This window comes from Pipistrellus hanaki (genome assembly GCF_964339955.1).
Source record: "Pipistrellus hanaki genome assembly, chromosome: 16".
In the NCBI taxonomy this organism is placed as follows: Eukaryota; Metazoa; Chordata; class Mammalia; order Chiroptera; family Vespertilionidae; genus Pipistrellus; species Pipistrellus hanaki.
The window spans coordinates 23,743,544-23,767,143 of record NC_140518.1 but is presented as its reverse complement, the minus strand read 5'-3'; the positions used below and the strand labels follow the sequence as shown (position 1 = coordinate 23,767,143).

The window sequence follows — 23,600 nt, the reverse complement described above, 5'->3', positions numbered from 1 at the left end:
AAGTCTGCTTCTAGTAATTAAGATTGTTCCACAATATGCCCAGCCAGTGTGGCTCAGTGGTTGAGCATCAACCTATGAACCAGATCATGGTTCGATTCCAGGTCAGGGCACATACCCAGGTTGTGGGCTCAATCCCCAGTAGGAGGCATCCAATTAATGAGTCTCCCTTTTCCTTCCTCCCTGAAATCAATAACATTAAAAAAAAAAAAAAATAGCCCCTCATTGCCCTGGCCAGTGTTGTTCCTTGCTTAGTGTGTTGACTCCAGCTCTGAAGAGTCATGGGTTGGATTCCCAGTCACGGGCACGTTCCTGGGTTGCAGGTTCGATTCCTGGCCTGCGTCAAGGCAGGTATGGGGGCAACCAATTGACGTCTCTCTCACATTCGTTTCTTTCTCTTTCTCCCCCTCCCTCCCTTCCACTCTCTCTGAAAAACAATGGAAGAAAGGATCGGCAACAGCAGAAACGATTAGCCCCTCAGACGCACCTGCACTCGTAGCTTTGCTACTTCTACTGAGGAGTCACAGTTCCTGTCCTGAGCTTTTTATTGGAACGGAAGAATATCCCATGACAATTTAAGTAGAATCTCTGAGTGGGAAGGCCAGCCTATAACTGACATACCAAATATGTTTGTGGATACAGGGACAGTGAGGGAGAAACAACTGCCAGCGGTGTGGGTGGAAGGGAACAAAACCCTGGAGACTTGACACAGGAGAGAAAACACGGGAAGCTCCTTTGAAGAACAGTGTTTTATTCTGACGGGTGGGCCACGAAGGACCTATTCAAGGTGGCAAGTCCCCCACCCCGCCCCATTCTGAACCTCCTGGGCCCGGAGACAGGCTCCACAGGCGGATGGTCATAGTCCCAACAAGACTGTCTTCACTTCAGACACCAGCCGCACTTCAGTGGTCTCCAGGCCGCCCGCACTGCTGACTGACTGGCCACAAACCCAGAAGGTCCCCATGACGTCTTGGTCCAGGCTGCTATCACAGAAACACCATGCACTGGGTGGCTTACACAACAAACATTTATTTCTCACAGTTCTGGAGGCTGGAAACCCAAGCTGCACGTGCTGGCAGGTTTTGTATCTGGTGTCTCTTCCTGTGTCCTCACACGGCCGAAGGGACAAGGGGGCTCTGCAGGCTCCTGTATGAAGGGCACTAATCCCAGCCAAGAGGGCCCCACCCTCAGGACCTAATCACCTCCATTTCCATCACATTGGGGGTTAGGTTTCAACATCTGGCTCTTGGGGCTACACAAGCATCCCGTGTATAGCACACGACCTCCTTCAGGTTGGATGATTCACTGGGACTCACAGAGCTCAGAAAAGGGCTCCACTTAACGATTAGTTTGCTTATTAACAATACAAATCAAGACCAGACAAAGGAAGAGACCCAGAGTGACGTCTCGGAGGGACCCAAGTGCAGAGCTTCTGAACCCTCCACCCTCCCCACGGCCGTGGAATCGGGATGCATGGCTGTGTTCGGCAGAGCTTCAGTCACCAGAGGTTTTTTTTCGGAGTTTCATTACAAAGGCATAACTGATTGAATCCATCTCCTGGCCCTCTCGCCTCGTGGAGGTCAGGCTGGCTCCAAGTCCCAACCTTCTAAACTCATGGTTGGCCTTTCTGATGACCAGGCCCCATCCCGGGTCATCTCAACTAGCATAAACACAGGCGTGACCCAAGGAGCTCGTGAATGACAGACACTCCTCTTTGCTGGAAACCGCAATCATTGTTACTAATAAAAAGAGATGTGCCGGAAAGGCTGGTCAACCTTAATTGCTCTGAAAGGTTGGAGCTAATCACTCATTGTTCAGTTGAGACACTTGTTTAGTTAAAGCAGCCTCCACCTGTTCCTCTTATGTAAATTCTTGCCGAATGGCTATTATTGGAATTTCCTGCCTAAAGGATATGGGTGTATCTTATAACCTAAATAAAAAGGATAGCAAGGCCAAAGCAAGGTACCGTGTTTCCCCGAAAATAAGACATCCTCCGAAAACAAGACATAGCACATGGAAAGATAAGACATCCCCTGAAAATAAGACCTAACGCAACTTTGGGAGAAAAAAATTAACATAAGACACTGTCTTATTTTCGGGGAAACAGAGTAGTAGTCCTCCCCATAGAGGTAGGCTCCCACCTGGCCCTCCAGTCCCCAAATTAATAACTTTCTAGTCTCTTTCATTGTGTGCGGCCTTCTCCAGAACCCGAATCCTGAACCGGAACCCTGAACCACGAGGGACGTGAAAGGGGCTCCTACACCTCTTCCTGGGGAAATGCCAAGGATTCAGAATTTCCCCTCTGGAAACCAGGGACAAAGGCCAGTCAAATTCTTTATTATAATAGTCTCCCCTTATCCATGGTTTCACTTCCACAGCTTCAGTTACCCATGGTCAGTGGTGATCTGAAAATATTAAATGGAAAATTCCAGAAACAACCAATTCATAAGTATTACATTGTGCACAGTTCTGAGTAGCATGATGAAGTCCCACCCCATCCCGCCTGGGTAGGTAAGCCATCCCTTCACCACTTAGTAGCCTTCTCAGTTACCAGATTGGTTATCAGATAGATACTTAAGAGAGAGGGAAAGCACATTCATATAATTTTCATCACAGAATATTGTTATAACTGGCCTCTTTCATTATGTTATTATTGCTAATCCCTTACTGCGCCTAATTTTATAAATGAAACTTTATCATAAGTATGTATATACCCCACAGATAAGAGGGGATGACTTGATATAACAACCTCAAACCCACAACTCATACCCCTGCGAACTAGGATAAAAATCACCCGACAGGGCCCTATCACTGGCCTGAGCTATGCTTTATTTCATTCTTAAAACTTTTTATCATGAAAATTTTCAAAATATGCAACAGTGGAAAGAATATCTTCATGAACTATCCCATCCCGTAACCGTTTCATTGATTACCGGCTTGTGGCTCACCCATCCATTCATACCCCACCCCTTCTCCCTACACCCATCCTCGGGTTATCCTGAAGCAAAGCCCAGAGAGACATCCTATCAGGAATTCTCACCCACGGCCAGTCTCAAATGGGCTATAGGTCTGCTGACATCTCAACATCTGGGAGCAGCAGGGTGGGGCCTGGGTAACAGAGGCCCCTGGGCATCTCATTCACTCACGCCAGTGTGATGGGTAACCCTGTCTACACACACGGAGCTGCAAGAAAGAACACCAAACACAGGTTTCCTACATCCCAAGCTTCTAAGGCAAGTCAGCCAGCGATGGTCCTCGTATTTCTTGCAAGTTTCCAAAGACCCATGCCTATAGTCCTGATGATCTCGTAAAGAATCAAAGCTAAAATAAAATAAGCTCAAGAAATAACAGCTCAGGTAACAAAAAAAATCAATGGGGGTCAGCATAAGCTAAGCGGTAACCTATCCATTATCGATTTCAGAGTCGTTAAGACAGGAGGAACTAGCCAACCGGTCTTGAAGAGTACAGAAACTTGACCCTGACACCTTTGCTTTGTCATGCCAGAGTGGCCGAGACAGTCCCTGACACCCACGTCTGGGATGTATTTTTTACGTGCGTGTCTCTGGAAATTTCTGACACTTCCCTGGGGTGCCAGGACGCGGGCAGGAGGCATCTCCTCCAGGATGGGTTGGCGAGAACAGTAAGCGTCACCCATACCTCCCCATTTGACTTACTCTGCAAAGCGAGAAGTCAGATGAATGCAAAGGTTCCTCCAACCCTGGGACTCCAGGGTCAGGCAGTAGCCCCACAAGGCGAGGGGATGGAAGGTTGGAGACAGCGAGGTGTGCGCCTCACTCACATCTCCAAAGCCCCTTGCCCAGAGCTTGAGTTACCTTCTTGCCTCTCTTATAACCAGAGGGACGTGTGCTTCCCTATCCTTCCCCCGTCAATGGCCGGGGAAAGCCCTCTCTGTGGCCCTCATTTCTGCGGGCGGGAGCCACAGGAGGACCCTGGGTTCATCCTGGGCATTCTCCTCTCAGCCCCGCTGATCCCCGAGTATGACTTGGCTCCAGACAAGGCTACAGTTTCAGAAGGTCAATGAAGATGCGTTTGGCCATCTCGGAGAGCAGAGAAGAATCATCAGAGAACCTTTCTTCCCGGGAGCAAGGGAAGAAAACCTCGGATACCCACATGTCAGCTACTGCAGGGAAGCCTCCCCTATAGAGACAGTCTCTCCCTCAAGGAAGTGACAGTCCTTGGTGGGAGATGACACAGATGCACACTTCTGTCATGAACACCCCGTGCTCTGGGCCTGACGAGGGAGTGCCAGCACAAGGCCAGAGAGGCTTTACCTTCTCAAAGAGCCACACGAAAAGGCTTGGGGTCCCCAGACCCTAATGGTGACCGCTTTTTCATACCACAAAGATAAGGTGACCAGACGCCCCGATTTTTAACAATTTGCCCTGCGTCCCGCAGCGTTTTAAAAGTCCCGATTTTTCCCGCGGGACAAATTGTTAAAAATCGGGACGTCTGGTCACCTCACACAAAGAGCCTGGCCTAAGCTCTTCTGTGGGGCAAACCCAGAGCAGGACTTATTTCACCACAAGGGGTGAAATTCCTCCCACTCACATCCTGACATGAGGACGTACAGAAGTTCCAGCCGGCCATTCCCTCCAGCCCCTTCATGGACCAGGGTTGTTTTCACTGCACAGAGACACTGCAGCAAAACAGCCCCTCCTGCTAGAGTCTGCAGCTCGGACCCTGACAGTCTTCCTGAGCCCTAGCCTGGTCCGTGCCCGCATCTAGGACTGGCTCAAAGGAAGAAGACGTCGAAAGGGGCGAGGGCCAGCGACAGGCCTCCGACTCGTGCAAGAGCCCGCGGCGGGCCAGCAGCCTGTGGCGGGGATGAACAGGAAGTTGTGTTCCCCATGGGATCTGCTAGAAGATCATCCCAGCTGTAGGTAGTCACCCCAGATGAGCTAGTATGGTCCCTGAGGCGGCTACATACAACCTCTCCTATAAGAACAGGTTTCAGAGATGGCGCTTAGCTAGCTGCTCAACTATGCCAGCTCTGTATCCCGCAGTCCTGGGAAGAGGCAGCTATCCCAAGGAGAGGTGCCAATAAGAAGGCACTCTCACAAGACCAAAGCCACACACTTCTGGCAAGGATGTCAGGAATCCCTGCCTCAAAGCCTCAGCTGTGGGGAGAAGGCTTCCAGCAAGGTTCTGTGGCTACAGCCATGAGATGCCTCTCATAATACTTGGGACTGGGAGAGGTTTCCATTCACACGGCACCTGGGTCACCTTGACCTTGAATTAGAAATTCTATACCGTAGGCCCAGCCGGAGCGGCTCAGTTGGTCGAGTGTGGTCCCGTGCACCAAGAGGTTGCCAGTTCGATTCCCAGTCAGGGCACACAACCTGGGTTGTGGGTTCGGTCCCAGGTTGGGGCACATTTTGGAAGGCAACCAATCGATGTTTTTCTCTAACATCGATATGTCTCTTTTCCTCTCTCAAAGCATGTCTTTGGGTGAGGATTAAAAAAAAAAGGAAAAGAAGAAATTCAACATCAGCTGATTCAGATCATGGCTGGAGACAGAAAAGGTTCCTGTTGGGAGTAAACATTTAAAACATCTCAAAGGGGTGACACGAACAGGAAGGGAGGGGAGGCTATTTTGCAGTGGAGGAAGGAGACCCACTTTTGGGGGGAAACTCTGGTCCTGGGTGGAGACCTGCCCTCAAGCACAAAATATAACCAGGAACCTGAGCGTTCACCCCCAGTCCTCACTTGTGGGTACTGGCGGGAAAGGAGGGTGAATAATATTGCAACTCAAATACTTGGAATTTTTTTTTTTTTTTCAATCTACTGCAGCGATTTCCAACAGGCGTGCTGCAGCACACTGCTGTGCCACGAGACTGTTTTAAAACTTTTTAAAACAGTTGCAATACCTGACTATTTAGTCAGGAGCACGGACCTCTTTCCCTGAGATTGTCAAATTAAAAAAATGACAACAGCCAATAGAACAGTAACTGTTCGGTGTGAATGAATCAAAATTATATCTTTTTTTTTGTCAGATTGGCAAAAAATATTTTTTGGTGGGCGGCAGAATTTTAGCAATTAACTTATGTGCCATGAGATGAAAAAGATTGAAAGTCGCTACTCTAGAGAGTTGAGTAGCCCTAAAGAGAGTAATCAAAACACCAAGATCAGAAGATAGCATAGGGGCATCCACCAAGGGGCCCCAGAAAGGACTGCAGTGGCCTGAGCTGTTCTCCGAAAGGAAAGGGGCTCTGAGGATTTTACCCCCAAAGCCCTGTCCAGCCACCCAGCAGCCTGGGGATCGACCAGAACCAGGGGAGGGGGTGAGCCTGCCTTGAGGGGCAACAGGACGTAGAAACGCTTCCTTGCCCACAAGACAATCACCCCCACGCCTTTCCCTGGCCCAATTCCTCCCTTATCCCATCTCCCCACCCTCCCACCAACTCCCCTCCCATCCTGGCAACCCCTGGGGACTGTCAGGGAAGATCTCCCAGAGTCCACTCTGCAGCCTTTTCACTGGAGTCCTGGGCACCGCCCGGGCAGTCGGCCAGAGTGTCCAGGGCCTGCCTACTTGTTGGAGCAGATGGTGAGCGTGGCGCCCACAGAGAACACCCAGAAGGCCGGGTACAGAGCTTCCGTAAAGTCCTCCTTGTACTTGTACATCAGGTGGATCTTGTCGGCAGCAACAGCAAAGAAAATGACGAAGCCGTGGTCGCAGTTGAGAAGCACGCCAACCCGCGTGGCCTTGGTGGTGGGCAGGACTTTCTCCACGTTGTTGTGCCAGGCGGAGATCTTGGTGTTGAACCACTCCACGCACCAGGAGGCGCTGTTGCGGCCGAGCCGGCTCTCGGGGCCCTGGCGCGCCATGCTGCCGTAGCAGACGCCCATCCCGCAGAAGTTGTTCTTCTGCAGCTCCACCTCCCAGTAGTGGATCCCTTTCTTGTAGCAGTGCAGGCCCAGCACCTGAGAACAGTAGGTGAACCTCTGGGGATGTGGCCGGTACGACTGGGGTGTTTCGGCCACAGAGGCCACAGTGTAGTTCTCCGACAGAGCCACCTTGCTGTAGGCGGTGTTGTAGTCCAGGATGACCTTAACAGCATCTATAAGAGCCATCACCCCAAGCAATCAGTTACAAGGGGCCCAGGTGCTCTCACTTTTAAACCTTTCCTCAAACTGGTAGTAGTATTCATTTGTTTTATCCATTCCCAAATCCATCCATCTACCCATCTATCCATCTATTTACTAATGTATCCATCCATGCACCCACCCATCCATCCATCCATTCATCCATTTAGCCACACATCCATCCATTTATCCATCTGTCCATCCATCCTTCCATCCACCCATCTATCCATCCATCCATCCATCCATCCATCCATTATTGAGGTCTAACTAAGAACATCAAGTTCCGGAGAGAGCAAGAGGGGTAAGATCCAGAGTCCTGGCCGAGGAACCGGCCTTGAGGAAGTGAATAGAGAAAGGAGAAAGAATATGGAGTCACGTGAGACGGCAGTGAGAGGATGAGGGAGGCCCCTTCTGAGCTCTTCTCTGTGAGGCAGAAGCTGGGCGGGAGAGGGAGAAGTTACGGCAGGTGGCAAGGCTTTGGAATGGCAGGGAGTCAAAAGGAAAACCAAGGAGAGAGCTGGCAGCGGGACCGGTTGGGTTCCGGCAACAGCCACTGCCGGCAGGTACTACTCACACGCCAGGAGCTCAGGTCTGGACTTGGCTAAGAAGTTCTCCAGCACCTTGGCCTTGAGAGCCGCCGAGTTTGGCTGCGCTGTGGTGGGTTTGGCTGCAGCTGGGTGAGGAAACAGAGAGCCATTTTCAGAACAAATTCAGAGTAGACCTCCCACTGCCCCTTGTCCACAAGAACTCACCCTCCGAGCCAGCTTGTTTTAAATCCTCTAACTGCTCCGAGGACTCAAAGGTGGGAAGCTTGCTGGGTGAGACAGCAGCAGCGGCTGGGGATGAGGGAGGAGGAACATATGTTGGGGACCTGGCACAGAGTGACCTGATGGCCTCTACTCCCTTCTAAGCTGATTTTCAAGAGTCACTTCTGCCCAGCCAGTGTGGCCCAATGGCTGAGTGTCCACCTATGAGCTGCAGTTAGATTCCCGGCCAGGGCACATGCCCGGATTGCAGGCTCAATCCCGAGTGGGAGGCGTGCAAGAGGTAACTGATTGATGATTCTCTTTCATCATTGATACCTCTCTCTCTCCCTTCCTCTATGAAATCAATAAAAATATATATTTTTTAAAAACTTAAAAATGGTGAAGGCTTGGGGAGGGGTGAGAGGGTAATGGGGGAAGAAAAGGGACATATGTAATACTTTCAACAATAAAGATTTATTAAAAAAAAAAAAAAAAAAAAAAAGAAGCCCTGGCTCAGTGGACAGAGCATCGGCCTGCGGACTCACAAGATTCCCAGGTTTGATTCTGGTCAAGAACATGTACCTTGGTTGAGGGCACATCCCCAGTGGGGGGTATGCAGGAGGCAGCTGATTAATGTTTCTCTCTCATCGATGTTTTTAACTCTCTATCCCTCTCCCTTTCTCTCTGTAAAAAAAAAAAAAATCAATAAAATATTTTTTTTTAAAAGACTGAACCCCTTGTGTTTTGGTTTATAAAGTTTATTTTTAAAAAAGAAAGAAACAGAGCAGAAACGCATAACTTACGAACTTTCTTGGGTTTCTTTTCTTCTTCTGGAAAAAAAAAAAAAAATTCCAGAATTAAGGCACTGTAAAGCACAACACAATGACACTTTCAAAAGACCATACTAACATTCATTTGCGTGAATGTGACCCATCCTGATAAAGCTAGGATGGTTTAACTTGACAAAGATAACAGGCCAATAACTCCATGGTGGTTGGTGTGGGGGAGGGACTGGCGCTTGAAGAGCATGATGGAATTTTCCGGGGTAACGGAAATACTTATCTTGATGTAGGTCACAGTACCATACACGAATTCACTGGTCAACATTCCTCTAACTGTATTTAAGATCTGCGCATTTTACTGGACGTAAATTGTATCTCCGTAAAAGGAAAAATGCAAAAAAGCAAAAATAGAGTCAGCAAAAACAATGTGCTGGCCAAGTATCGCAACAGTCCTTAAGAACCACCTTGGAAACCGTCTTAGCAAAGACGACAGCGGTCCTCCGAGTGTCGGCCCAGCCAGCAGCAGCAGCCTCCCGGGGAGCCCATAGGAAATGCACATTCTCGGGCCCCACTCCGGAGCTGCTGTTCCAGGCCACTCGAATATCCAGTGCTCACGGGTCAGATGGCACACACAGCCCCTCCCAGCACCCAGGCTCCGCAGTGATTTGTGCGGGGCTGTGCCCATCGGCCAGGAGCGGCGACACCGGCGACTGTCCCAGCCGGCCCCGCCAGCCACAGCCGTGCTGCTGCCACAGGGACGTGGGGCTACTTACTCGGGGCCTTCTTCACGGGGCGTGTGGGCTTTGGCGTGGGCGCCGTGGCGTGCTCTGCAGGCTCCCCTGTGCCAACAAAGAAGGTGCTCATTGATGGGGCTCCTCCAAAACACCCCAAAAGCCAGCTTTGCCACAGGCGGGCGGCAGCTGGTTTACAAAGACAGCAACCCCCACATCCCATCCCCTCTCGCCTCCCATCCTTTACAAGGGCTAGAAGACGGGTCATAGGAGGACCAGTCTGGGGCGTCCCCTCTTTCCTCTGGCTTCACATGTAGCTGGGGTCCAGTCTTTTCCCACCAGCACCCAGCTCTGTGACCTCTGCCCCCTCTCTGAGCTGCAGCGTCTGCCAGCGCACAGCGGGAGGAGGCCCCTGCTCATCGTGATGACTCAGAGGTGCCTGGAGCTCCTTCCCTCTGGGTTTCCGCCCCTCCCGCTCCCCAGACCAGGCACCACGGAGGTAGCAGGGGTGGCTAATTCATCCACCGATTATGCTCCTCCATGGGACCAAGCCTGCCCTGAGGAGGAACTGGGAGTCTTCCTGGCAGGCCCCCTGAAACTAAGTCCCAATGCTCGGGATCAAGGCCCTCTCTTGTACCCCAAAATGCCGAGGGGACCCATCCAGATTCAGGGGTCTCCGTGGGGCTCCGTGGGGGGCGGGTGCTGATGGTTACCTGAGGTGATGGGCTCCTCGGACTTCCTGAGGCAGCGCTTCAGGTCGTTTTTGATGTCCACAGTGCTCTGGTAAACGCCCTTTATCAGCTCCTGATTCAGCTCCACCTTGGGGACGTAGACTGGCTTCGTTGAGACAGCCTGCAGCTTTGCCGCTTTCTGGAACAAGCCAGGGGGTCAGCGCAGGTGGCTCCGGGAAGCCAGGCCCTGGGCTCAGCCTCCAGAACCCCAGGGGGAGCTGCCCTGCGCCAACCCCCACCCACCCCGCAGTGGGGAGTCCCATCAGCCTTCCCAGTTATAGGCCTGAGGTCGCTGGGCGTTCAAGTGCCACTTTTAAGACAGTGATCTGGAACAGGAAGGGCCCTCAGAGGTTGCTCCCCTGACAGATGGGGAAACGGAAGTCTAGAGGTGACACGTGACCTGCCAGGAACTCTACCAATCAGTGGCAGGGGCAAAACTGGGACCTAGGTCTCCTGACGGCCATGGAAAATGCTCCCTCCGCCTGGACTGGTTTGGCTCAGTGGATAGAGCGTCGGCCTGCGGACTGAAAGGTCCCGGGTTCGATTCCGGTCAAAGGCATGTACCTTGGTTGAGGGCACATCCCCAATAGGGGGTGTGCAAGAGGCAGCTGGTCAATGTTACTCTCTCATTGACGTTTCTAACTCTCTGTCCCTCTCAATTCCTCTCTGTGTAAAATCAATAAAATATATATTTAAAAAAAAAAAAGAAAAAGAAAAAGAAAATGCTCCCTCTACTCCTCCAGCTGTGGCTGGGCCAGCGCGGGAGATTCAGGACCAGCTGTAAACACAGGTTCTGGGATGGACAGGGAGGTCTCAAGGTGCAGGACTCAGCGAGGGCACATCAGATGAAAAGGAAGGGACTTCCGGGCTATCCCAAACTTTGAGATAAGAGTCAGGTCTCAGAATATCAAGAGGCCTAAATGTGGATTCAGAACCCGTCTCAGAGAGCTCGAGGCAGCTACTCCAACACACCGGAATGAGAAGAAACCAACATCCTCCAGTCACTCCCTACCCTCCCCCGACCTGAACCAGGAAGCTGGGCCTAGGAGGGGTCGGAGCACGTCACCCAATCAATGGGCTCACCAGAACGCCCACTGCATGCCAGGCATTCTGCAAGGGCTGGACATGCCCGGAAGCAAGGTGGCCATACAGGATGGGCCACACTGAACGGAGCCAACAGCCTAACCAGTGGTCGGCAAACTGCGGCTCGAGAGTCACGTGCAGCTCACGAGCTGCGGTTTGCCACTCTGTTGACTAATGAGTTTGCCGACCACTGCCTTAGGGAAAAACACTTGGTCCTAGGTTCGATTCTAGTCAAGGGCATGTACCTTGGTTGCAGGCACATCCCCGGTAGGGGGTGTGCAAGAGGCAGCTGGTCGATGTTTCTCTCTCATCGATGTTTCTAGCTCTCTATCTCTCTCCCTTCCTCTCTGTAAAAAATCAATAAAATATATATATTTTTTAAAAACAAAAAAACAAAAAACATTTTAATAATGTACTAATGTCTTTAACTGGAAGCCAAAACTTCTGGGTAAGGGCAATACCAAAAAAAAGAAAAGAAAAAAAAAAAAATGTGCCGAAGCCGGTTTGGCTCAGTGGTAGAGCGTCGGTCTGCGGACTGAAAGGTCCCGGGTTCGATTCCGGTCAGGGGCATGTACCTTGGTTGCGGGCACATCCCCAGTAGGGGGTGTGCAAGAGGCAGCTGGTCGATGTTTCTCTCTCATCGACGTTTCTAGCTCTCTATCCCTCTCTCTTCCTCTCTGTAAAAAATCAATAAAATATATTTTAAAAAAAATAGATGAGTCTCCTTGATGGGCCACTTAATCAGGGGGGACTGGGCCTTCCGAGAGGGAGAATTTCCCACAAGCTTTGAAGGAAGCTGCCAAGTTGGAAGAGGGCCATGTGGCAAGGAACTGCGGCAGCCTCTAGGAGCTGAGCGCGCACAGCCAGCAAGAAAGCGGGGACCTTGGTCCTGCACCGTGAGGAACCGGGTTTCCCAACCACCAAGGAAGCTCCAAACGGAACGCAGCCTGTGAGAGACCCTCAGAAGACAGCCCCCTCAGCCATGCCCAGCCTCCTGAGCCACGGGAAGTGTGACACAGTCCACGTATGATCTGAGCCACTGTGCTTGTGGTGAGTTGTCACACAGCATCTAAAACGAATACAGCAGCCCTATCTGGTTTGGCTCAATGGAAAGAGAATCGGCCTGCAGACTCAAGGGTCCCAGGTTCGATTCCGGTCAAGGGCATGTACCTTGGTTGCGGGCACATCCCCAGTAGGGGGTGTGCAAGAGGCAGCTGGTCGATGTTTCTCTCTCATCGATGTTTCTAACTCACTCTCCCTCTCCCTTTCTCTCTGTAAAAAAATCAATAATATATATTTTTTAAAATAAATAAAAATAACAAATAAAACGAATACAGCCTGTGTGTCAGGGATGCTTTCAATGACCTCTCACAGACCCCCACTCCCTGAGGCCCCATTGCCCCTATAATCAACACCATCAGGCGGGGCAGGAAGAGGGTTCAGCAATGGCCTCATCCAGACCCACCTCCAGAAACTCAAACTCGCCCCCCTTGGTCAGGGCAGCCTCAATCTCCTCCTTCACGGTCTGGATCTCCGTCTTCTTCTTGAGGAGGATCTGGTAAATGGTGTCGAACTTGCTGCTGACCCTCTTCTCCTCTTCCTTTATTTTCCGCGTGGAGCTGGCCTCGGAGGCGTCAATGAGCGCCTTCATTTCCAGGTATTCTTGTCGAAGCTGTTCCATCTTCTTCTGCGCAGCGTCCTAAGATGCCGAGACAAGAAGACATCCATCAGGCCGGCAAAGCTACGCCCGTGGGACCACGCGGAGCACAAAGGGGCACGACCACTTTGGAGAGCAATGTGGCAATGTGTAGTGCGGTGGTTCTCAACCTTCCTTGAGAACCAACCGCTAGGCGACCCTGCTAGTGGTTCTCAACCTGTGGGTTGCGACCCACAGACTGAGAACCGCTGCTGTAGAGCCTAAGACCATCGGAAAACACCAACATTTACATTACGATTCCTAACAGTAGCAAAATTACAGTTGTGAAGTAGCAACGAAAATAATTTTATGGTTGGGGGTCACCATAAAAGGTCTCGGCATTAGAAAGGTTGAGAACCACTGTTCTAATGCATTTGAATATGCTCGGACCCTGTGACCCAATGGCTGACTCAAGGAATATACTCCAGAAAAATCCCCACAGAAGCACACGAGAACACTCACACGCAGCACTGTTTGAATTAGCAGAACCCTGGCAAGAGGAGGCTGACTATACAGGCTGCATGTACACTGGATGCACGATCAAACAGCAATGAGAATTAATGAAGTGGGGCGATGCATTTCATACATTCGTTACATTTCATGAGGGAAAATCAACTTGTAGAAAAAGACACACAGTACGGATGCTCTTCACAGAAAGCTTAGAGGCGAACAGGACAGTAGCGTTTATTGCCAAAGGGAGGCACACCAACATAAAGCAGTATAAAGAAATCCATGCAAATAAATCCAGGATCGTGGTTACTTCCGGAAGGGAGGAAGGGGGATATAAAAAGGGAGGGGTGTGGAGTGAGGGCTTCAGCTGCATCGGTGACATTTTTCTTTTTTCTTAAGCTGGGGAGCAGCTCCTGGGTAATTTTTCTTTTTTAAAGAGAGGATATGAAGCTGCTCTAGAAAATTTCTAGAGAGTATCACCTTCAGGAACTGACTGCCCAATTCCATAGCCACTTGCCGGGTGTGGCTATAAAGCACTTGAAACGTCCCAATTAAGATGTGCTGTGAGTGTGAAACGCACATTGGCTTTCAAAGACTGAGTACAAAAGGACTGCGAAATATCTCCTTAGTACACTTCACTGACTCTGTGTTGAAATAATCATTTTTTTGGATGTGCTAAGTTAAAAATAAAATATATTATCAAAATGAATTTCTCGCGACGTAAAAATTAATCTGACGTTACAGAAAAGGCTCACGTTGTATTTCTATGGCACAGCAGTGCTCTAGCTCAGACTCAACATGAAACAGAAATGTACACGAGATGGGGAATTGAAATTCAGTTATTTCATTACCCACTCCCTTACCCTGCCATCTCCAATGTGGCCGCGAATGGCCCCCAGTGCTCAGTCTCAGTAAGAGAGCATCCTGGAGTCTCAGGAGGGTACATGGCTGCGAAGCCACAGACTACATTTCCCAGCCTCCCTGTGGTGAGGCTTGGTCACGTGACTAAGCTGCTCCTAATTGTGTATGAGCAGAAGTGATAGATGCAACACTCCTCTTACTTGTGGCCGTTCTAGCAGGCTAGAACAGAGAAGGAATGGTGACTCAGCTTCCACCAAACAGATGTGGAAAACACCCTAAGGAATTGTGACGCAACAGGAAGGAAAGACCGTGAGTCCCTGAATGATCCCGTGGAGCAGACACACCCACCAGCCTGAGTGGCTGTGTCCAGCCTTGAACTATCCCAGTGAGCAAAATAAACTTCTATCTTATTTAAACCTCTGGATTTTGGGGGTATCTTTGTTACAGCAGGTTAGCCTGCCCCCCCCCCAAACCCATACAGGTTTTTCATGTGCTTCCTTTCACCTAAGCCTCACACTCCCCTTCAGAAAGTCATGGTTCCATTATGCAGATGGGAAAACAAAGGCTCACGGATCTGCCGACTGGACCAACGTATCGCAGGCTAATGTGTAACAGAGCTGATATTCTTACCCAGGCCCTGTCTCCCTAAACCACAGCTGCCACAATAACTGGATGCTGCAGCTCCAGGTCAGGGTATTTAAAAATCAAATCCTCCCCCTGGCTGGTTTGGCTCAGTGGATAGAGCATTAGCCTGTGGACTGTAAAGTCCTGGGTTCGATTCCAGTCAAGGGAGCATGCCCGGGTTGTGGGCTCAGTCCCAGGTAAGAGGCGTGCAGGAAGCAGCCAATCGGTGGTTATCTCTCATCATTAATTTTTTTTTTCTCTCTCTCTCTCCCTTCCTCTCTGAAATCCATAAAAATATTTTTTTAAATATGAGAATAAAATAAATAAATAAAAATCAAATCTTCTTTTGACATAAACGCAATGCAGCCTTATAAAAATTGTGGAAATTAGAAGGGGAAAAAATTATCCCTGAGTCTATCACTCCAACACTTACCCAACTATCCTTTCCCTAGACTTCTTATTTTGAAAAAATTCTTTACAGATGTAATTAAGGTAGGACTCTTGAGATGAGATCATCCTGGATTAACCAGGTGGGTCCTAAATCCAATGACAAATGTCCTTGTTAGAGAATGAAGAGAAGTCACCAAGGGAGGAAAAGTCCATGTGAAGACAGAGGCAGAGGTTGGAGTAATGAATTGTAACGAAAATATCTGTGTTTTCTGACGATCTTAGGCTCTACAGCAGCAGTTCTCAACCCACAGATTGAGATCTAAGACCTAAGACCATTGGAAAACACAGATACTTACATTACAATTCATTAACAGTAGCAAAATTACAGTTATGAAGTAGCAACGAAAATAATTTTATGCTTGGGGGTCATCACGACATGAGGAACTGCATTAAAGGGTCGAGGCATTAGAAAGGTTGAGAACCACTGCTGTAAGCTCAGTCTGCTGCAATTTGCGACACCAGTCCTGAAAAACAAAGGCACTCCCTTCTTACAAAGAGATCAACGCCAGTGGGCCTACACTTTTTTGCTCCCTGTTTTTCTCCCACTTAAATCATAATCTCGCCTTGACCAGCATTGCTCATTGGTTAGAGCATTGGCCCACGCACCCAAGGTTCACGGGTAAGATTTCCAGTCAAGGGCACATCCCTGGCTTACAGGTTCCATCCCTGGCCCCAACTGGGGTGCATTCAAGAGGCAACAAATTGATGTTTCTCTTACTCTCTTCTGTCTCTTTCCCTTGCCCTCCCTCCTTTCCATTCTCTCTGAAAAGCAATGGGAAAAATATCCTCTGTTGAGGATTAACAAAAAATAAAATAAATCATAATCTCTGTCTACATTACTCGTTTTCAACACTAATTTTTATTATTATTTTTGTTGTTGTTAATCCTCACCCTAGTATCAGTGTGAGAGAAACATATCACTTGGTTGCCTCCCGCACATGCCCCAACCAGACCAGGGATCGAATCGGCAACCCACGTATGTGCCTTGGACCAGGAATCAAACCAACAGCCCTTCATTGTGTGGGCTGATGCTCAAACCACTGAGCACACTGGTCAGGGCTCAACACGAATTTTTAATGAATCCCCCAACCTTGGGCTTGTAGCTAGTCTCCTGTTTGGGTCTGTGAAGGCTCTCTCCTGGACACACAGTTTCTGGCATGTTTTACAAGGTGGACGTTTAATTCTGACGCCGAGAATGAACCCACCATGAGCCTCGTGGAGATCACAACTGAGCCTGTCCTTCCTGGAGGCGGAGGGAGGCCCAGGGCCGGGGCTGGTGGTGGAGAGCCCTGTCACTCACCCGCACATCCTTCTGCCTGGCTCTCACATCCTCCAGCGCTCTCACCGCACCGTTGATCTGGCCGTACATGACCGTCAGTTTATACTTCAGCTTGGCCTGCGGAGAAAACAACACAGGGTGAGAGAACCGAACCCCTGGGCCCAGCCCCCACCAGCCCCCACCCCGAACCATCCCCTGAGCCTCTCTCAGGCGGTGTTTCCGCCACCCCACGTCTTGCCTGCTTGTTAGCTCTTTTATTTTTTTATTTTTTAAATATATTTTATTGATTTTTTACAGAGAGGAAGGGAGAGGGATAGAGAGCTAGAAACATCAATGAGAGAGAAACATCGACCAGCTGCCTCTTGCACACCCCCTACTGGGGATGTGCCCACAACCAAGGTACATGCCCTTGACGGGAATCGAACCTGGGACCCCAGACCGACGCTCTATCCACTGAGCCAAACCGGTTTCGGCTTGTTAGCTCTTTTAAGCATTGTCATATTTACTACCTTGCTTCATCGCTTTAGGGAGACGGTGCTGTAAATACAGGATTTGGAGCCAGACAGGTCAGGGTTCCAGTTCCCAGCTGTCCAACTGCCTCTCACCTCGGTCTCCTTGGCCACTAACGAGATACAACTGTTCCCGCCTCGCAGGGCTGGTGGGAGTAACGTGAACGACACAGAAACAACAGGAGTCCTCAGCCCACTAGTGAGGTGTAAACTGCATGTCAGCTTGGGTGATGATGAGCTGTGTCCCCAGCACCCGCTTTACAGGTGACGAAACTACGGCAAGGAAGACCGCGGGGCGGTCAGGCTCACAAAGAGGGACAGAGCGAGCTGGGACAGCTGATTCAGCTTCAGGCAGATGAGGTCATTCAAAGCAGCCCTCCCCGCTGCAAGCAACCAGGAAAGCAGACAGGGGAGGGTTACAGAGCCAAGATCCAGGAGGAAAAAACACCCAGAGATAAGCCTGGCACCTGCCAGTTCCAGAAGGCAGCTGGGAGGGCCTGTCAGCTCAGGGAGGCATGGGAACAAAATCAGAGTCCAGAGCTCACTCGGTAAACCCCACAGGTGGGGACCTGCAAGGGCCACACCCTAAGAATAAAGAATAAGCCAGCCGTAGACCAGCCCATTGCCAGCTCAGTCCCTGACACTGAATTAAGGGGATTCAGAATTGCTAGGCCCCTAGCCACCAGCAGAAACAAAGATAAATTGCACACAAAGGAAGATAATATTATCCAAGGCCTCTTACTATTTCTTTTTTTTTTCTTTAATATATTTTATTTATTTTTTTACAGAGAGGAAGGGAGAGGGATAGAGAGCTAGAAACAATCAATGAGAAACATCGACCAGATGCCTCCTGCACACCCCCCACAGTGGATGTGCCCGCAACCAATGTACATGCCCTTGACCGGAATCCAACGTGGGACTTTTCAGTCCACAGACCGACGCTCTATCCACTGAGCCAAACTGGTTTCGGCGGCCTCTTACTATTTCTATAAATTTTCATATCTTAGTCCCTACCTCCCTGCTCAGGTGAAATGTTGGGGCATAAAAAGGGGGAGCAAAATAGCCACCACCTCCGTCACAATCACAGGTAGTGTTTATTATGTGCCTGCTGCAAGACTTGCTCCAGGCCAGTGGTCGGCAAACTCATTAGTCAACAGAGCCAAATATCAACAGTACGACAATTGATATTTCTTTTGAGAGTCACGTTTTTTAAACTTAAACTTCTTCTGACGCCACTTCTTCAAAATAGACTCGCCCAGGCCGTGGTATTTTGTGGAAGAGCCACGCTCAAGGGGCCAAAGAGCCGCGTGTGGCTCGGGAGCCGCAGTTTGCCGACCATGGTTCTAGTGCTTTGCCTGTATTGAAGCTAAGTGCAAAACCGTGAAGTTGCAGTTACCTGCCCGAGGCCACTGAAGCACAGAGTAATTAGGTGGCTTGACTGACATTACGTCGCTATTAACTGGTGTTACAAGATCCTAGTGTTTCAATTACAGACATGCGTCCAAACCGAGCACACACAATGTCTAGGGGGGAGAAGGGGAGTGAAGGTGTGGGGGAAGGGAGGGGACATTTTACTTCCCCTAATTAGCTGGTTCAACACACTCTGACCCTCCCTTCCTCTTTCCTGCCTCTCCCACTCCACTAGAGATATTCGGGGCTGAACCTGACCTTGAAAGAGTCCAAGGCCACACTAACTCGACCTGAAAGCCCCAGTCCCTAATGATGTTTCAGGCTCGACCTCTGAGACAATGCCCTTTGAGCTGGCCTCTCAGAGTGGCCGAGACTAACCGGGCCAAAGGCTGAAGGCCAGGCCCCCGCAGACCACGCCCAGCAGGTCTCAGAGCTGGAAGAAACCTCTAGCCGCGGGGGAGAGAGGCCTCCAGCCGTTTTGCCTCTGAGAGCCAGAGCCACGCTGAGTAGCGAACTCCCAAACTCTGTATTTTGAAAGGTTTTATCCACCATGAGTCACACAGACCTAACAGTCCCCTGTTGGAGGATAGGGGCCCACACCGCCCCAGACAAAAGGAAAGCGGCCCAAGGACTGTAAGAGCCACAACAATTCCCTAATTCAAGGAAATTCTAAGGATCCCTTCGCAGCCTGGGGACTTGATCCTCCACGTGGGAGGTACCGGAATCCTGAGACCGCCCCGTGTGAGTGAGGGAGACAAGCCAGTTGCCCAAGGCTGTGGCACTACTCTTGTCTAGGCTGGCTCTGCCCCCAGCAGTGAGCAGAGCAGCAGGGCTGGAAAAGGAGCATGGTTGCTGAAACCAGTTTGGCTCAGTGGATAGAGCGTCGGCCTGCGGACTGAAGGGTCTCAGGTTCGATTCCGGTCAAGGGCATGTACGTTGCTTGTGGGTACATCCCTGGTGGGGGGTGTGCAGGAGGCAGCTGGTCGATGTTTCTCTCTCATCGATGTTTCTAACTCTCTATCCCTCTCCCTTCCTCTGTGAAAAACCAATAAAATGTATTTAAAAAAAAAAAAAAAAGGAGAGTGGTTAAAGGACTCAGCCAGGACAATGGGGGGAGAGTGGAGGTGGTGGGGACAGGCCTATTACAAGAATCAAAAAGCAAACCATGCCCTAACCGGTTTGGCTCAGTGGATAGAGCATCGGCCTGAGGACTGTAGGGCCTGCAGGGCCCGAGGTTCAATTCCGGTCAAGGGCATGTACCTTGTTTGCAGGCACATCCCCAGTAGGGTGTGTGCAGGAGGCAGCTGATCTATGTTTGTCTCTCATAGATGTTTCTACTCTATCCCTCTCCCTTCCTCTCTGTTAAAAAAAAAAAAAAAAAAATCAATAAAATATATCATAAAAAACAAAAACAAAACCCATGCCCTAACTGGTTTGGCTCAGTGGATAGAGCCACAGCGTTCGGACTGAAGGGTCCCGGGTTCAATTCCAGTCAAGGACATTTGCTTGAGTTGTGGGCTCAATCCCCAGTAGGGGGTGTATAGGAGGCAGCCAATCAATGATTCTCTCTCACCATTGATGTTTCTCTTTCTCCCTCTCCCTTCCTCTATGAAATCAATAAAAATAAAAATATTTTTAAAATAAAATGAAGCAAAATGTGTCCAGCTGTGTGGTTCAGCAGTTGAGCATTGACCCAGGAACCAAGAGGCCGCCATGTCAGGGCACATGCCCCAGTGGCGGGTTTGATCCCCAGTAGGGGTGCCTGTCAGAGGCAGCTGATTGATGATGTTCCTCTCTCATTGATGTTTCTATCTCTCTATCCCTCTCCCTTCCTCTCTCTAAAAATCAACATAAATATATATATTTTTAAATGAAAACGTGTATGGAATACAAATAAACTCCAGCTCTGGGCCCTGGAAGTTGAGAGGGGTAGGTCGGAGGCAGACTAAGAAGGGCCCTCCTGCTGAAACCGGTGTGGCTCAGTGAATAGAGCTTAGGCCTGCGGACTCAAGGGTCCCAGGTTCGATTCCGGTCAAGGGCATGTACCTTGGTTGTGGGCACATCCCCAGTAGGGGGTGTGCAGGAGGCAGCTGATCGATGTTTCTCTTCTCATCGATGTTTCTAGCTCTATTTCTCTCCCTTCCTCTCTGTGAAAAATCAATAAAATATATTAAAAAAAAAGAAGAAGAGGAAGAAGAAGAAGAAGAAGAAGAAGAAGAAGAAGAAGAAGAAGAAGGGCCCTCCTGCCCCTACTTGCCTTCTGCCTCCCTAGATAGATAAGAACTTCTAGAAGGGCCCTTGGCCAGGAGGAGCCCGGCCGTCCCAGTCTCCAGGGGCAGGCCCAGGCACCCTCCCGAGGCACAGATCTGGGCAACCTGACACTCTGCCCAGCGAGCTCTCCTCCCGGCTGGGTGGGGCAGTAACAGAAATGAGCGTTCAATGTAACACCCTGCGGAGAGGCCGCTTCATTTAATCCTCCCGACAACCTTCTGGGATGAGTACTGTCATTATCCCCTTTTACCGGTTCCCGGCTAGGACGCAGCCAGCATTCAAACCCGGGTCTCCGCATCCAGCTCTGCCCGGAGCCCCGTCAACCAGCCACGCCCACCTGGCCCACAAAGCACTTCCCGCACAGCTCCTCTCCGCTCTCCGCGGCCTCCCAGCCACGGAATGCCACCGATCCCACTGAACGGAGAACTGCGGAGACTTGCCCTAAACCACAGCCGATACGGGCCAAGCAGACTCCTGTGAGGAACAGAGAAGACCCAGGTGGCTGGGCCTCGGAGGGTGAACTCCCCCGGCAAGGCCTGGAGGTCCAGCTTCTGAGAACCCAGCTCAGATTTGGAAGAAGCATGTCGACCTCGAGGCGCAACGGTAGCGCGTCTGACTCCAGATTTGGGAGGAGCAGGCCAGGTGGGGGAAGGGCTGTGGCCAGAGAAATAGTGAGAGCCTGCACCCAGGTCCTGGTGCCGCTACACACCTCCCCAAGGCTCAGGTCTGCTTGGACAACGCGAAGACAGTCCGTGTTCTCCGTGACAGTGCTGGGAGAAGGAAAGGACATCGAGGCACGCTTGGGAGCTTAGACTGACATAACCGAAGGTGGTCTGGTGACACCTTTTCCTCTGACAGGCCCTCCGGAGCCACTAAAATCATCCCAAACCTGGAAAACCCCTGAGAAGTCAACCTGGCCCCACCTCCTCACTTGACTGCGGAGTCAGGCCCCGGGGCCAAATCCTGCCTCCCAGTCACACGGCCAGAATGGAAGGTACTGTGCTGCCAGAGCCGGCTCTCCCTCCCACAGGTCTGCCTCCCACAGGTCTGCCGCGTCCTGTCCAAGCCCTCCCACTCGCAGGGATCCTCCCGTCCCTGCAGCTCTCCAGCTCTTCCGTGACTCTTGCTCACATGACCTCAACCCTCCGCGCGAGTCCCATGCCCTGGACTCTGTAGACTCGGTTAGGAGGCTGGTACCTGAGGAAGAACCGTTGTCACACTGTTGGGTTGGCCCCTTACTGTGTTCCTCGGGCTAAACTAACGTCCGTGGAGCTCCATCTCCTCTGAAAAATGGAACTAAGCATAACACCCCCTCCTGGCTGTTGCCAGGATTTCATGAGGGAACAGAGGCAACCCTCCCGGGTTTCTGTTTGAGAGGGTTCAACCCCTTCTATGAACACCATCAGACAAGGTCTAAACTACACTTAAGGCAGGCACCATCACCTGTGTCTGCTGCCCCAGATCTCAGGCTCAGCAAAGCCCGTGTGACCCAGCGAAGGTGGAGATGCCCAAGGGGGGGCGCCCTGGGCATCCCCCTGCAGGCAGCCCCAGCAGGCCTCCCCTCTGCGGCCACCCCCCCCCCCGCCCCTACCTCCAGGTCGGCGCTGGCCTGGCTCAGGGGCACCGGCGAGCAGGTCTTGTGCTCCACCAGGCAGATGTGGCAGATGCACTCGCCGTGCTCGGGGCAGAAGAAGTCGCGGAGCCGGTTGTGCTGCGGGCACTTGCGCTGCAGCAGGTCCGGGACGGGCGGCTGCAGCGGGTGGTCCTTGAAGGCGGGGCTGTCGAGGTGCGGCCGCAGGTGCTCCCGGCAGAAGGAGGCCATGCACACGAGGCACGTCTGGACGGCGGCCGCCTTCAGGCAGTGGTCGCAGGCTACCTGGCCGGCGGGGGCGGCGGCGGCGCGGGAGGGCGGCGCCCAGCCGTCGGGCGGCTTGGCGCGGGCCAGCTCGGCCTGCGCGAACTGCTCCACCACCGTGCACAGCACCGTGTTCTTGCGGAGCTGCGGCCGGACCGGGAACGCCGAGCGGCACTGCGGGCACTGGAACGGCGCGCCCTGCACGGCCCACGTCTCGTCCAGGCAAGACCCGCAGAAGTTGTGGCCGCACGGCGTGGTGACCGGCACCTTGAAGAGCTCCAGACAGATGGAGCACGTCAGCTCCTCGGCCAGGGACAGGTCCGCCATGGCCTCGCTGCTCGGGGGGCCTGAGGGGCCGTGCGGGGACCGGGAGGGAGTGCGGCACGGTCTCCCCGAGGCGGCCCGGGAAATGAAACTGAGCGGTGGGAGGCGGGCCCGCGGCCTTTCCAGAAGTCACGTGGGGCGGGGGGGGCGGGGCCGGGGGTAGGGTAGGGGGCGGAGGGTAGAGGGGGTTTGGGGTCGCTGCGGACCGATGGGGAATAGCGGGTGTGCACGCTCGGGGCTTCCAGGTATCTGATGGAGAAACCGCGGCGTCGGGTGGAGAACCCCCGGTCGCCCAGAGCCCAGCCCAGAGCTAGTCCGGCTCCTGCCCCGGAGCGCTCGCCACGACTTCTTTCCTTCGAGGACCTGCCTGGACCTGCGACGTCCCCAGCGCTCCGCGAGCCAGGGGGCTTTATCAGGACAGGACTTTTTAAAAAATAACTGTAGCCGAAACCGGTTTGGTTCAGTGGGTAGAGCGTCGGCCTGAGGACTGAAAGGTCCCAGGTTTGGTTTCGGTCAAGGGCATGTACATGGGTTGCAGGCACATCCCCGGTGGGGGTTGTGCAGGAGGCAGCTGATCAATGTTTCTCTCCCATAGATGTTTCTAACTGATTATTCCTCTCTTCTTCTCTGTGAAAAAAAAAAAAAATCAATAAAATATATTTAATAAATAATAAAATAAAATAAATGAAACAACTGT

At 51.5% G+C, this 23,600-nt stretch overlaps 1 protein-coding gene and 1 long non-coding RNA gene across 2 annotated transcripts; both read right to left on the bottom strand.

The window, feature by feature from the left end:
* Nucleotides 1-731: 731 nt before the first annotated feature.
* On the bottom strand, nt 732-23,002 carry TRIM25 (tripartite motif containing 25). The gene is made up of 9 exons (XM_084862560.1): nt 22,316-23,002; nt 16,556-16,651; nt 12,640-12,873; nt 10,074-10,230; nt 9,403-9,468; nt 8,651-8,677; nt 7,854-7,937; nt 7,676-7,774; nt 732-7,076 (listed from the first exon to the last, which is right to left on the bottom strand). The coding sequence occupies exons 1-9, from the start codon at nt 22,904-22,906 to the stop codon at nt 6,544-6,546; spliced, it is 1,887 nt and encodes a 628-aa protein (XP_084718686.1). The 5' UTR covers nt 22,907-23,002; the 3' UTR covers nt 732-6,543.
* On the bottom strand, nt 21,244-22,270 carry LOC311610973. The gene is made up of 2 exons (XR_014793045.1): nt 21,342-22,270; nt 21,244-21,287 (listed from the first exon to the last, which is right to left on the bottom strand). It is a non-coding gene; the product is annotated as an uncharacterized lncRNA (long non-coding RNA).
* Nucleotides 23,003-23,600: the final 598 nt, after the last annotated feature.

Bases quoted from the DNA above. Each gene is read 5' to 3' on its own strand.
- TRIM25 (XM_084862560.1), bottom strand. From the start codon at position 22,906: ATGGCGGACCTGTCCCTGGCCGAGGAGCTGACGTGCTCCATCTGTCTG. The intron at 10,231-12,639 runs GTGGGTCTGGAT...GGCTTGTTCCAG, and splicing joins GCGAGTTTGAGTTTCTGGAG to AAAGCGGCAAAGCTGCAGGC. The intron at 7,077-7,675 runs GTGAGTAGTACC...TGGCTCTTATAG, and splicing joins CAGACCTGAGCTCCTGGCGT to ATGCTGTTAAGGTCATCCTG.